The sequence below is a fragment of the Thalassophryne amazonica genome, chromosome 13, assembly GCF_902500255.1.
Source record: "Thalassophryne amazonica chromosome 13, fThaAma1.1, whole genome shotgun sequence".
Classification (NCBI taxonomy): domain Eukaryota; kingdom Metazoa; phylum Chordata; class Actinopteri; order Batrachoidiformes; family Batrachoididae; genus Thalassophryne; species Thalassophryne amazonica.
The window spans coordinates 97,980,715-97,996,315 of NC_047115.1; the positions used below are offsets into that span (position 1 = coordinate 97,980,715).

Sequence of the window (15,601 nt, forward strand, 5' to 3'; positions counted from 1 at the left end):
AGGTAAGTTTTTATACTCAAACATTTTCAGTGACACTCAGTTGAACAACCGACCTGCTGAAGCCACGTCAGGAAAAAAAAAAAAAAGATTCCTGTGACAAATCATCTGTGCCTCTGAAAACCATGACTCACTGTTATATTTGCTGAGTCATTGTACACACACACACGGTGGCTGCAGCCATCTTAATGCCGCAGGAGAAACGATGACTCAGTTATACTGCCGAGTGATTGTTCACACACACACACACAGCGGCTGCAGCCATCTTAATTTTACAGGAGAAATGATGACTTGCATTTATATTTGCTGAGTCACTGGCGGCTGCAGCCATCTTTGAACTGAGTGGCACACAGAATGTGAACATCTGATTTTTTTTTGTCATTTGTATTCAAAGAAAGCAGAAAAACAGCAGCTCAGTGACGAGTGGCTCTATGTGTTGACAAACAGAGGGAGACATGTGATTGGCCGCTGCCTCCTGAAAGGAACTCCTCCTCTTCCTAATCCCTCCTACACGTCACAGTGGACACAAAGTATCAAAAGGATTCAGGAGAAGTCCAGTTTGTTTGTGACTTTTCCATCAAATGTGAGGCCGCTAACAGTCGGGGGGTCGTGAGCAGGAATGTGCAGCGCTTTCATTCAAAACATGGAAGTAGTGAGAGCGGTGGCTGATCGATCCCCAAACAACGCCAAAGGGAAAAAGACCAACACGAACCATGACGACTCTGTGACAAACACAAGCAGTGAGAGGCTGGATGGACAGAGGAGGCGGAGCCTGTGTCCCGGCTCAGGGTGAACTATTCAAAAACACGTCTGTGGAGCAGCAGGATACGGCACTGACAGCCTTGTCAGTGTGCTGTTAGACACAGAGGACTCTAGGGGGCAGAGTTCCTCAGAGAAGCAGACACTCTTGCGGTCAGCTCAGTGCAGCGGCTCTGGTGGTGTGGAGTGGTGCAGCGCCCCCTGCTGCTCAGGGGGAGAAAGTGGCCATTTCCAGAGAGATACGTTGCCACAGCTCCTTGGTTTGTTTGCCTCTCTTCAGGTTCTGCAGCACGTCATTAAACTGCATCATACCCACCGGCGTCAGGCAGAAAGCACCGCGGGCGCTGCGGATGATGTTAACAAAATCATCGTAATCGGCAGGCGTCAGGTGGATGAGCCGGTGGTGGATGTACTGCAGGGACACACACAGCAAATCAAATATAAGCTATATATATATATACAAGGCTAGAACCCGTGTCTCACAACCACACAGAGAGGAAGCACCAGAACACTTAAGACCTTCGTTCAGGAATAAAAACAAACTCATTTTTTAAATAATTCAGATTTCACTGCACAGAAACTTTTTACAATTATGCTTTTTTAATTTCAAAGTAAAAACAAAGCTAAAGTGAACTGAGCAGAAATGTGTCATGTATTATTTTGTCTTATTCTTCCTGCAAACATGTTTTAAGTAATTGGTCATCATTGTTGCATTTTCTCATTTCAAAATTCTCACACACACTCGTCTGGGGGCAGGACTGCAGGCAGGCCAGTCCAGTACCTGCCCCCTCTGCTTCTGCAGCCATGTCTTTGTCATGTGTGCAGAATGTGGTTCTATTTCATCCTTCCTGACTGCCAGAGGCGGTGCATAAAGGACTGAATGATCATCTCTGTGCAAACGCAGGCCGAGAATAAATACACAACATCCCAACTTCATTGGAATTGGGGTTGTATAAACAAAGTCACATGTGACCGTCAGGTGACCTACGTGAACCTATATAGGTCATGTGACACCGAAAGCTCAGTCCCTTTTCCTTTCGCAACTCTCAGGTTTCGAGCTGATGCAGGGTGGTGAGTTTTTTCACAACATACTGTATGTTTCTCTGCTTGTCGCTTTAAGCCTTGGGACTTATGAGTTGAAGTTGCATGTTTCACCCTTCAGAGGCTGCACAAGCATGTGCTGAGCGTGTGTGATGCCGGGTGCGTCCGCGTGTACCATCCCTGTGTTTTCCGCCGGACAGTTGACGTTGCAGCCAACTTTACCTGCTCCATTTTGATAGCGGGCCATTCTTGGCTTTGCTTTTGTATGGTGGTGTTGCTGATTGCGTATACGTTACACTGCGCCAATTTTCAATTGGACCATAGCGGCCGTTTTCCGGCTTCACTTTGTTTATTCTTACATATTTGTTACGAACAGCTGCCTTCGTGCACCTCTGTATTTGACTCACACTGGATTTGCTTTACTGCGGCCATTTCCGGCTCTGCTTTTGTTTATTGTGATCATTCTGATTACAAGCAGCTGACTTGTCCTGCTTTATTTTTTATTATCCATTTCCATTGTTTGCATCTGTTCCCGGTTTTGCTTTTTGTTTCTTGTGGTTTTGCTGGTTACAAGCAGTTGACGTATCCTGCTTCGTTTTTTTGGTTACAGTGGCCATCCCCACTTTTCCTTTTTGTCGCCATACTGGTTACAAGCAGCTGCCTTCATCCGGCTCCGTTTTTCTTTGTACACATATATGAACTGTATAATGGCCATTTTTGGCTTTGTTTGTTTACATATTTTGAGTCACTGGTGGTGTACACAGCTCAACGTGACTCTCTGATCCCTGTTATGCTGGAGCTGCTGGGCTGTAGGGGATATTTTGCACTGGAGGATGGGCTCTTGTGTCTGGGTGTTGAATACCTCCTTCAGGGCATGCCTGAGGAGGCTGTGCTAATTGTTTCGTCATGCCTTTGGAAGTGCAGGCGGCTCGCCTTGCTGCACTTGAATCATGTGGGGAGTTGCAGCCATTGCCTGCTGCTCAGCCACTGAAGCGTCCCACTACTACTACTCCCTCTGCGACATGGTGTAAGAGGTGCTGGACAAGTGTGCCTGACGTGAATCTGGCAGACAGGGTGGATTTTCTGACCTCAGAGTTGGCCCAAATGAAGGCCCTCCTCCATACTATTGAGCAGTGGCCTGATGGTGGCGTTTCTGCTATACCTACAGGCTCTTTTGCTGACATGATTCAGCGTCCCTGTGTGACAAGGACCCCTGGTCTATGGTGGCGTCTGACAACCTCTTTACCTTCGCGTTGATGTCTCAGGAGCTCGGTCGCCTTCTGTCTACTCTGACACTTACCTGTCGCCAGGTGTGGTTGGCTCATCTCACGACACAGGCACCTTGGGGCGACTGTGTCGTGAGATGGCACTATATAAATTAATAAATTTGAAACTGAAATTGCTCAGTCTCCTCTATCAGAGCCTTGTAGGTGGACTCTGAGGAATGTTCCTGTTGTTCCAGGGGGGACCATTTGGTTCTGCTGCAACTGATGCACTGTAGCGTACTGCACAGGCTGCCCGGACTAGACGCCAGCTTGTTGGCCTTCATAGGTGTTCACCACAGTACCAGGAGACTCGCGTGCCTTGTCGTAGTGCTCATCATGTGTCTGTGGTCCCGCCCAGCCCCGGTTGCAACTCCTGGATGAAACGTGACTTATGCCCAAGATCAGAGTGCCGTGGATAGGGCTCGGGCACCCAGACCACCTTGTGCAGCCCCGTTCACCCGGTGCCCCTCCCTCTAAGGGCCGCGGGTCACGTAGGTGATGCCTTGCAGTTGACGGTGGGGTATTTTACGTGAGCTCAGGGGGAGTGCTGGGTTTGAGGCACTCTTGATGTGTGGGTGCTGTCAACCCTGTCTCTGGCCCGGTCAAGTGGACCATTATTCATGACCCGGGCCACGTCGGGGCACTCAAGTCAGAACACTTGACCTTGCTGGACAAAGGTGCGATTCTGCCCGTCATCCCCCTACTGGTTCTGGGGGTTGGGTGGTGGTATTCTAGGTATTCCCTGGTTCCGAAAAAGACTGCCATTTTTTGCCCGATTTCAGACTTGAGAGGCCTCAATGTGTTTTTGAAGAGGCTGCCGTTCCGCATGCAAAAAATGAGAGGGGCGTTGCAAGCAGTATTTCCCGGTGATTGGTTCACTTCCATCGACTTCAAGGATGCGTACTTTTACGTACCAACTGCTGCATGTCCCCAACGGTTCCTACGCTTGGGGTTTCAGGGATGCCATTATCAATTTTGTGTCCTTCTCTTCGGTCTCTCCCTTCGGTCCCCACTTACACCCAAGTTGTTCAGGACACTTAGACTGTCCTCACCCATGCGGGCCAATTGGGTCTGCATGTGAATCTGCCCAAGAGCAATTTGATTGCGACACAATACACTGTCTTGTTAGGGGTGGCGTTGGACTCTGTGTCCGTGACCGCTTGTCCTTCTGTGCAAGGCATAGACAGCGTCTTGGAGATGCTGCCCGTGTTTTGGGCGGACAGGCTGATCATTTGTCCTGTATGTGCACCTCTTGGGTAAATTTACTGCTGCCTCCACAGTCGTTCCACTGGGGTTGCTGTCCCTGTGCCCTATGCAGATGTGGCTGAATGGGTTTCAGCTAGACCCCTCCCGGTGCACCTACAGGAACAGGAGACTGCACGTGTCACCTCAATGTCTTGACTCCCTGTCCCATTGGAGAGACGGGTCTTGGGTGCTGGCCGGTGTGCCGCTGGGCTCTCTTCCATCTCGGAGAGAGGTGGTACAAACGGATGCATCTCTGATGGGATAGGGTGCAACATGGTAGGGTTGCACGGCTAAGGGACTATGGTCTCAGACACTTGGTGGAGAACATATCAATGTTCTGGTGCTACAGGACATACAGCTGGCTCAGAGTCGCTTCCTCCCTGCTCTGCAGGGGAGACATTTTGGTTCGCTCAGACAGCACCACCGTTGTGCATCACATCAACCACCTGCGGGGAACTAGGTCTCCCAGGTTGGTGTCACTGACTCAATAGCTCCTAGTCTGGGTGGCTCCCCACTTTCTCAGTCTGAGGGCTGCACACATTCTGGGCTTGCAGAATGTGGTGGTGGATTTTCTGTACCATCAGGGGCTGCAACTGGGAGAATGGCATCTCCATCTGGAGATGGTAGACCTCGTTTGACCAACGTTCGGCAGGACACAGGTCGACCTATTTGCGTCCAGGGACAATGCTCACTCTCCCCTCTGGTTTTTGCTCACGGCCAGTGCCAGTCCCCTGGGTCAGGACACGTTTGCACACAACTGGCCCAGCACCCTACTTTATGCCTTCCCGCCGATTCCACTGATTATTCTCACCCTCCAGAGGGTCCTTTAGGAGGGTTACAACCTCCTCCTGGTGGCTGTTTTGGCCCAGGAGGATATGGTTTCTGTTGCTGCACAGGCTCTGTTGCAGCTCTCTGAGTAGTCTGCTCACCCAGGCCAGATCTCCTGTCCCAATTGGGGGGGGGGGGGGGGGGGCTTCTGCAGCCCAATCCTGAGCGCCTTCAGCTTTGGGTGTGGCCACTGCAGGGCCCAGTGTCTCCCTCTCGGAGTTCGGTGGCGGAATAGGCAAACGCTTGCCAGTGCTGGCGCACCCTCGAATTGGTGGAAACCTTTTAAATGACTGGTGTCGGGACGGTGGACTGGATGCTGCCCGCTGCCCCGTCACATCCATTTTGATTTTTGCCGGGGCTCCTTTATCGGAGGCGGTCACCGTCCACTCTCAAGGTATATGATATGTTGCTGCGATTTCTTGCTGGCATCATGGTATTAATGGATGTTCTGTTGTCAATGACAGATGTATATCCCTCTTCTTGAAGCGTGCCAGGCGTCTCCACCCTCTGAGTCAACCTTTGGCTCCGTCATGGGATCTGTCCATGGTGCTGGATGCCCTGCACAGCCATCTGTTTGAGCCCTTGGCGTAGGTGGACTTAAAGTGGCTGATGTGGGATCTGTCCATGGTGCTGGATGCCCTGCAGGGCCATCCGTTTGAGCCCTTGGAGCGGGTGGACCTAAAGTGGCTGTCATTGAAGACTGCTTTCCTTTTGGCCATGGCTTCTGTTAAGCATGTATGGGAACTGCTGGGTCTGTCAGTTCATGAAACATGCAGTAGATAGAATGCTGACGGCGTTGGCGTTACACTCTGGCCTGATGTTTCTTTTCTTCCCAAGGTGTTTACCACTCCTGGCGATCCTCACCCACTCCAACTGGCGTGTTTTGGCCCCCCTACTTCATCCGAGTCGCTGTGCTCTGTTCAAGCCTTAGATGTATACATTAAGGCCATAGCGTCACTGCGTAGGTCCAACCGCTTAGTTGTGTGTTATGCTGGGCCCCGACTGGGTCTGGCCCTGTCCAAGCAACATCTTTCCCATTGGGTTGTGGACATTATTAGGCAGGCTTATATTTCACACGGTCGTCCACTGCCAACTGGCGTGAAATGCCATTCTACAAGGGGTATGTAAACTTCCTGGGCCGCGATGACTGGGGTTCCCCTGGATGTCATTTGTGCGGCAGCATCCTGGTCATCCCCATCGATGTTCTCCAGGTTCTACAGGGTGAATATGGCTGTGTCTCATCCGCTTGAAGGAATTCTGCGGGGACACTCCCATGCATCATGAGATAGGCACTGTGTTTAGATTCCTCGTGCCTCTGTTGACATATGTCATCCAGTGCTTTATGCACCGCCTCTGGCGGTCAGGAAGGATGGAATGGAATGAAAGTTATGCATGGCCCTAAAGTTCTATGAATCCTGGATGACTGCCAGAGCGTTTGATCCCTCGCAATCCTCATTTGCTCACGAGAAGGTTTAAGGGACTGAGCTTCTGGTGTCACGTGACCTATATAGGTTCACGTAGGTCACCTGACAGTCACATGCGACTTTATTTATATTTATTCTTGACCTGCGTTCACACAAAGATGATCATTCAGTGCTTTATGCAGTGCCTCTGGTGGTCAGGATTCATAGAACCGTAGTTACATGTGTAACTTTCATTTTTGTATCGACTTGGTGAAAAATGCACAGACGTCCCTGGAAAAGGCAGCTTATGTTGTTCTAAAATCTCAGTGTATGTTTCTGCATTAATGCTGCCATCACAGAGTGTAAATGACCTTTGACACAGACACGGTCACAGCTCCAGACCAGGACAGACCCTGTCTTTTGGACTTGTCGCTGATAGCAGTCTGGATGATCCTTTTTGCTTTTGGTCTGAAGCACACTGCATCCATTTCTTCTTGTATGTAATGCTGTATTGTAGTGTTTAATAAAAGTTCCCAAAAATAATCCAATGACCATGTGGTTATATCAGCTATTGATGAATGACTTTTCTTCTTGCAGTTTGGTCTAAGGTATTGTAGATTCCGGGTGTTCAGCAAAAAAATAAAAGTTGGAAATTCATTACTCTCACCCCTTCATTTTATGATGCTTTGGGAAAAAAGAAAGCCTGCCAAATATTTTTGTCATACATTAATATTTAGAGGTAGCACATCATAGCTGAAGGTTGTAAATATATCAATTATCGCTGCCTGAGTGCCCGTGCAATAGGTTATCCATTATCCAGTATCTAATCACATCACTTATAAAGAGGATAGAAGTTAACCACCTGAGTGTAACTAAAGTACAACTTTATATTCAATGAAACTATACCTGGGTTTAAATATTTCTCACAAACAACATACTTTCAAAAATGTTATTTTAGGCTACAAGCTGAAAATTTTGCTTCAATTCACAGCTTCTTTTGTTTCAGATCTTTGGTGATGGTGAATCTAACATGAGATAAATGTAAAAAGAGACACTTGCTGACTTAACATGCTTACCATTAACTGGAAACTTCAGTAAAACATGTCACCTACTAGAAGTAGAACATTTGTATACCTTATTGGTTCCACCGACTGAAATAAAGGGAAACAAATTGCCCTCAAATGGGCAAATACTCAAGGTATTTTTCTTCAAACACACTGATTTGAAGAAAACTGTCCATGATGCTGCTGTGACCTCTATAGACATGACAATTCCTTTTTGGGAGAGAGCTAGAATCCCACTGAGGGCAAAGCAGCATCTGATCACAAAGTTAGAAAAGGTGTTCGGAAAATGGAAAACATTGAAAAAGACCAAGAATCGCAATACAGACAAGCAGAAGAAAGATGAAACAGTGTTTTGTGAATCTTTGGAGGACTTGTTTGACATGGCACATCAGGATGTCCTAACAATGATAAAGTTTGAAGATGACAGACAGTTCCTACTTGCTCAGCGAGAGAAAGGTAGAGGATGCATGACAGGCATAGATAAAATACAAACTGCCAAAGAACAAAGAGCAGAAAAAAGGAAAGCTGCAGAAGCAAAATACAAAGAGAAACTGGAGGAGCCTGGACCATCTAATGTCTCACTACCTGACACTGTCTCCAGCCAGAGTGAAGAGAACACAGAAAGTCCAGATGAAGAATTTGTTATGCCAGTGCCACAAAAAGCCAGGAACATTAAACCTGTTGTAACACCAGGACTTGCAGCAGCATTGGATAGAACCAAAACAACAGACAGAAGTGCCACCTATATTCTGACTGAAACGGCAGCAAGTCTTGGTCATGATGCAAGCAACTTAAATATCATCATGTAAAGGATGTTCTCTTATGTTACACAGCTGAATAATTGGTTCTTGTGCTGATTCATACATTTTTGAATATTAAGTACTGCAAGGCATAAAGAATATTATTGTTTGGAGCTAGATCAAAATATATGTGGAAATATATAAAGCATAGACTTATTTAAATTTATCAATAATGAAACAGTATTTCATCAATAAAATGAAAATGCAATGTTTGATTGTTACAAAATCTTCGCTACCCCAGTATGTAGGTATTGTAGGAGCATGATACATGTACGAGAAGAACTGCATCTCACAATTCATGTTTTAGTGTTAACTATTTTATGGGATATGAAAAGATTTGATTTTCCAATGTATTGTCATAATTTCTGTCCTGACATATCAATATTAAACTGACAGAAATCATTTGGAAATATCTGGAAATGACCATACTATATGACAAAGTTATTGCGAGCAAAATCTTTAAGGGCTGTGTGCTACCAGTAAAAATTATTAGAGTTTTATGAAATTGTACATGATGTGTTTTTATGTTAGGTACAACAAATTTAGAGGGTGAGACTTGAAGTTTTTTGAAAAAAAAATTTGACCATTTTTATGGACCAACCTACCCCTTACACATTAAACTTCCTCCAGATTTCTTAAATCACTGAATGATATTCTACACTATAGAGGAACAAACATGTGAATCCCTTCAATCTTTCTTTGAGGAACATTGTTTTAATTTTTTTTTTTACCTCATTACTAACCCTGAATTGCCTCCATCTCAACTTTTTCTGATTTGGGGTTGTTGCTTCTATGTGTATTCACAGAGTGACTGAGTTACCTGTAGGTAAGCTTGCTGGCAGCGCTGCACCAGCTGGTGAAAAGCAGGCGTTCGCAGGTGGGCGTGGATGTGGGCGGGGTTCAGCCTCTGCAGAGCCTCCATGATGATTTCCTGCAGGACAAATGGACTCAGGACTCCTTTTGCTGCCCCAACACAGAACTGGTACACATAGTTGACTCCTAACAAGACGGGGGGAAAAAGAGAAAGATACGTTCAAAGTGTAATCAGACATCTGAGTGCTGGACTGTCAACGGTACAAATGACACGGTACAACACCAGAGCCCATCTTACCTTATGGTATTATCAGCTGGTTTGAGAGGAAATTTTAAAGCTCAAACATACCATTGGACAGAAAAACAGGGAAGACTATAGAAAACCAGACCACTCACTCCCCGGCATGTTTCAACAGTCCACTGTTCAGCAGACTGAGAGGATCTGAACAGACCCTCACCAAGTGTGGAACTCTGAATATGAATAAATGAAATATGGCAGGAGGTACAGTGTCCCTCATTTAGACCTTTGTCGGTCAAATGATGAAAGGACACGTGAGCTTACTGGAAGTGTATTTATTGTACAACCCCAATTCCAATGAAGTTTGGACATTGTGTAAAATGTAAATAAAAACAGAATCCAATGATTTTCAAATCCTCTTCAACCTATATTCAATTGAATACACCACAAAGACAAGATATTTAATGTTCAAACTGGTAAACTTTATTGTTTTTGTGTAAATATTTGTTCATTTTGAAATGGATGCCTGCAACACATTTCAAAAAAGCTGGGACGGTGGTATGTTTACCACTGTGTTACATCACCTTTCCTTCTAACAACACTCAATAAGCGTTTGGGAACTGAGGACACTAATTGTTGAAGCTTTGGAGGTGGACTTCTTTCCCATTCTTGCTTGATGTACGACTTCAGTTGTTCAACAGTCCGGGGTCCCCGTTGTCGTATTTTGCGCTTCATAATGCGACACACATTTTCAGTGGGCGACAGGTCTGGACTGCAGGCAGGCCAGTCTAGTACCCGCACTCTTTTACTATGAAGCCACGCTGTTGTAACACGTGCAGAATGTGTCTTGGCATTGTCTTGCTGAAATAAGCAAGGACGTCCCTGAAAAAGATGTTGCTTGGATGGCAGCATGTGTTGCTCCAAAACCTGGATGTACCTTTCAGCATTGATGGTGCCATCACAGATGTGTAAGTTGTCCATGCCATGGGCACTAACACACCCCCATACCATCACAGATGCTGGCTTTTCAAGTTTGCGCTGGTAACAATCTGGATGGTCTTTTTCCTCTTTTGTCCAGAGGACATGACATCCACACACACTCACACACTCATCTTCAACCACTTAGTCCAATTAAGGGTCGTGGGGGGCTGGAGCCTATCCCAGCAGTCATAGAGCGTGAGGCGGGGTACACCCAAGACAGGACGCCAGTCTGTCACAGGGCCATATATAGACAAACAAACACAGTCACACCCACTCACACACCTACGGACAATTTACAGATTCCAATCCACCTAACCTGTCTTTGGATGTGGGAGGAAAGGAAAGGAGCACCCGGAGGAAACCCACACAAACACGGGGAGAACATGCAAATCCCACACAGAAAGGCCACAGGTGGGAATTGAACCCATGACCTTCTCGCTGTGGGGCAACAGTGCTAACCTCTAAGCCACCGTGCTGCCCGACACAACATCCATGATTTCCAAAAACAATTTGAAATGTGGACACATCAGACCACAGCACACTTTTCCACTTTGCGTCTGTCCATTTCAAATGAGCTCAGGCCCAGAGAAGGCGACGGCGTTTCTGGATGTTGTTGATGTATGGCTTTCACTTTGCATGGTAGAGTTTTAAGTTGCACTTGTAGATGTAGCGACGAACTGTGTTAACTGACAATGGTTTTCTGAAGTGTTCCTGAGCCCACGCGGTAAGATCCTTTACACAATGATGTCGGTTTATAATGCAGTGCCGCCTGAGGGATCGAAAGTCATGCCTGAGGGACTGAAGGTTCAATGTTGGTTTTCGGCCTTGCCGCTTACATGTAGAAAGTTCTCCAGATTCTCTGAATCTTCTGATTATATTATGGACTGTAGATGATGGAATCCCTGAATTCCTTGCAATTGAATGTTGAGAAACATTGTTCTTAAACTGTTGGAGTATTTTTTCATGTAGTTGTTCACAAAGTTGTGATCCTCACCCCATCTTTGCTTGTGAATGGCCGAGACTTTTGGGGATGCTCCTTTTATCCCCAATCATGAGTGTCCTCAGTTCCCAAACGCTTATTGAGTGTTGTTAGAAGGAAAGGTGATGTAACACAGTGGTAAACATATCACTGTCCCAGCTTTTTTGAAATGTGTTGCAGGAATCCATTTCAAAATGAGCAAATATTTGCACAAAAACAAAGTTTATCAGTTTGAACATTAAATATCTTGTCTTTGTGGTGGATTCAATTGAATATATCCAATCCAATCCACTTTATTTGTATAGTACATTTAAACAACAGAACAGTTTCCAAAGTGCTGCACATAAAAATGATTATACAAACTATACAAGACAATAAACCAACTCAGATACTAATAAATAAACATAAAAACAATAAAACAATAAATAAATAAAACGTTGATAAATATAGGTTGAAGAGGATTTGAAAATCATTGTATTCTGTTTTTATTTACATTTTAGACAACGTCCCAACTTCATTGGAATTGGGGTTGTACTTTTAAGAGGCGTATGACTGTACTTTAGCACATGACCTTACTGAAGGTGTACTTACTGTACTTTTAAGAGGTGTCCGACCGCAGTTTAACTCTGGTTCAGGCTGAGAAACACACCCAGAACAGACAAACACTGAGGGACTTTTTTTTTTTTTTAAATGCTGCATTTCTTCAGTAATTTCCACAATAAGGAATTAAAAGTATTTTCCAGATGTCGTCATCCAAAACAATAACGTTTTCTCGTCAGGCTGTGATGAGGAATCCAGTCAGATCAAGACTTTATATTTACTCAGTCTGTGAATGTTTTAGGAACTGGCTGTTCATATGTAGCTGTATTAAGAATTCAAGGATTCAAAGGAGTTTATTGTCATATGCACATAGGAACATGTTCCCTGCACAATGAAATGTGTTTATTGCATTTAACCCAACCTAACTGCCAGTTAGGAGCAGAGGTCCGGGGACCCGGCTCTAGATGTATGTCCCTGCCCTGAGTCACGAGCAGGGCTGAGCAAACCTTGACCGGCTTCATGACACACTTAAACAACAACACACATAAGCCGGTCCGGTACATAAACACACATAAAAGCACACACAAGGAAACTATTGGGAAGAAAAAAACCTCCATTGCTGCTGTGTTGAACACACACAGCACCACTGAAGCAAAAAAAAACCCATAAACACAGAAAACAGTCACAGAAAAACAGTAAACAATCACAGCAGACAACAGACGACAGAATGTGTCCAGTGTTTAGACAGACAGCCCGGAAGCCGCCCTTGGCGCCATCAACAGGCCTTATCTGTCCATCCTGGGGGGGGGGGGGGGATCCCAGTCCTGAATCAGTCCACCAGAGTCCAAGGTCCCACAGTCAACATCACAGGACTGGGAGGGGGAAATACAAGAGAGGCGGGGTAAGACGAGGAGCGAGGCATCAGGAGTGTTCCTCGGGGGGAGTATTTTATCTCAGCGGCCTTGAAGGGCAGCTGGTGTTTGGAAACCAAATAGATATCCAGATTAACAGACACCTGAAAGATTCCACTGTCTGAAACTTCAGAGTGGCTCCCAAATACGTCTGAATAGAGGAGAGATGTGGTCATTACTGACGATCAAAGCGGTTTTCCAGTGCAGCCATTCTCCCCGAGATGGATTCCAACGTGCGGTTAACACCCGCCGACTGAGCTGACACTGCCCTTCTAATCGAATTGATCATGTGGAGGGGCCTGGACGGGCCAATTAATGCCGCCTCCACCTTCTTAATTTTCTGGTAAACCAGTGGTATGGCCGCTCCACATAGCAGAAACTCGGTCACCACAGCTCCAAATAAGTAAACATCTTCAACGTCCTCCACAGACAACGTGTACAGGCACATGACTTGCCACCTCCGCCAGCTGTCCATCACGTAACCCGCCACATGTGTCCCAGCAGGACAGGTTGGGTCCTCCGCTCCCGAGTGTCTTGTAGAAAAAATAGTGTCAATTGCGTTCAGAGACCACTTGATTAGATCCATTTTGCCGTTTCCAGAGAAGCAGGGCTGGCAGCCTCACAGACAAACACGCTACAGTAGCAGGAAAGTTGGGGAGGGAGGAGAAAAGAAAAATGCGACCGTCCCGACCGAGAGCAAGAAGGCAAAAAAAAAAAAAAAAAAAAAAAAATTATTAATATTATTAGTATTAATAACATTCTTTCGCAGCGCAGCCTTGTTATGGTTACGCTCAGGGGTTGCGGTTACGCTCAGGGGTTGTGGTTACAGTCAGGGGTTGTGGTTATGGTCATGTGAGGACTCTAGCTTTAGCTGCTGGGCCAGTCGATGGGCAACAGTGGATTTGCTCAGAGTTCTCTGCGAGGCTGAGAGCAACACAGCACTGTGTCTTTTAGAAATACAAGAAACATGCTGCTTCACTTTAAATACACAGTAAACCTATTTCAGATGATCAGCGCTGACCCTCTTTCTCTTAAAAGGCTTTATTTTGATCAGTGTCCCACTTCTGCTGCATGCTACAGAATGCTCTACTGTCTTCTCTGTGTTTTGTGGGAGTGTTACAGCGCCACATGCAGGTCTGGCATATACAGGGTTTTCAGTGTCCCACAGCTAACACGGAACGTTATTCAGGTTCAGGAAAGATATTTTTTGTCCTAACCAGTTTGGGAATGTTAATTTTTGGATTGAACCCAAAACCAGAAACGTTAAAATACCGTTTCTGTTTGGAACGAACCAGTTGGGAAAAAATTCTGGTTCAAAGCCCTGCTTTGAACACAAATGTACGTATCTACAGCTAAGTCCTCCAACTCTGCCTAGGGGATCCCAAGGCAGCTGGGAGATGTAATCCCTCCAGCGTGTCCTGGGTCTTGCCCAGGGCCTCTTCCCGTTTGGACATACCTGAAAAGCTTCATTAAGGAGATGACCGGGGGGCATCAGATGCCTGAATCACCACAGCTTCTTTCAATGAAAAGGAACAGCTGCTCTACGCAGAGACCACTCCCAGATATTCAACCTTCACTCCCTCTCCCTGAGTCCAAGCCCAGTTAACCGATGGAGGAACCTCATTTCTGCCAGTTGCATTTGCAACACTGTTCTGTTGGTCAACTCATGACCAAAGGTGAGGACTGGTAAATTGAAAGCCTAGCCTTCTGGCTTAGCTCTTTCTTCACCGCGATGGTCTGGTACAGCGTCCACAAGAGCTCAGTCACAGCACAGACTGCCACTCTATCTTCCAAGGACCTTGGGCCTAAACTAATCAAACTTGGCAGATGGGTAATCCAAGTGAGGAGAAGAATCACCAACGCAACAGTGACCTGATTAGCATATCATTGAGCTCAAACTGTTTGTGAGCTAAATGATATCAATTTGCTTGAGCTACTTGAGTTTGGGACACAAACATTTGATGCAACCAACACCTGAATCCAAGGTATCCACAAGGTATTAGATGACCTTAATATATTGGTCATGAGGTCATCCTGTGCAGAAATTTTGCAAGGGGATTTGCTGGTTCACTTGTTAGTGCTATTGTGATTATAGCTGGTTACATATTGTGTGTTCGGCTTGTGTCCCACTGAAGACTGTTTCTTGGTGAAATATGTTTTGTGAAAGTGTTTAGAGCAGGGGTGGCCAAGTTCGGTCCTCGAGAGCCACCTTCCTGACTCTCTTAGTTGTCTCCCTGCTCCAACACACCTGAATCCAATGAAAGACTTGTTAGCAGACTTTTAATGAGCCTTTCATTGGATTCAGGTGTGTTGGAGCAGGGAGATAACTAAGAATGTCAGGAAGGTGGCTCTCGAGGACCGAACTCAGCCACCCCTGGTTTAGAGCAACAGCCCCACTGAGTGCGTGTTTCTTTTACTAACTATTCCAGTGCAAAGACTGTCGTCTGGTTACAGTCAATCAAATACAGTATCTCTTAACCATATGAATATTATCCATCCAGGTATGGGCTCACCCAGCCTTGCAGCCAGTCCCAGCAGCCATTTGACGTCCTCTGTGTAAGGCGGGCTTCGGGAGAAATTGTTAGGATGGTCATTGTGAGCCCTCCTTCCCAGCATCTCCAGGGCCAACATGCCTTCAAACAGGAAGAAGAAACTTTTTAAAAACTGCACAGTTCAACTTTAGAACATTTGGGAGTAAAAACAGTCTGTGGTGGAAAACGGGATGGGACTGATTTTT

General features: G+C 45.9%; 1 protein-coding gene across 1 annotated transcript in view; it reads right to left on the reverse strand.

The window, feature by feature from the left end:
• Nucleotides 1-251: 251 nt before the first annotated feature.
• Nucleotides 252-15,601, reverse strand: part of zswim8 (zinc finger, SWIM-type containing 8) — a 171,664-nt gene continuing 156,314 nt past the window's right edge. Inside the window, exons 25-27 of the mRNA XM_034184232.1 lie at nt 15,378-15,497; nt 9,223-9,401; nt 252-1,168 (exon numbers count right to left, since the gene is read on the reverse strand). Of these exons, the coding sequence (XP_034040123.1) occupies nt 965-1,168; nt 9,223-9,401; nt 15,378-15,497 (503 nt within the window). The 3' untranslated portion in view covers nt 252-964. The remainder of the gene's footprint in view (nt 1,169-9,222; nt 9,402-15,377; nt 15,498-15,601) is intronic.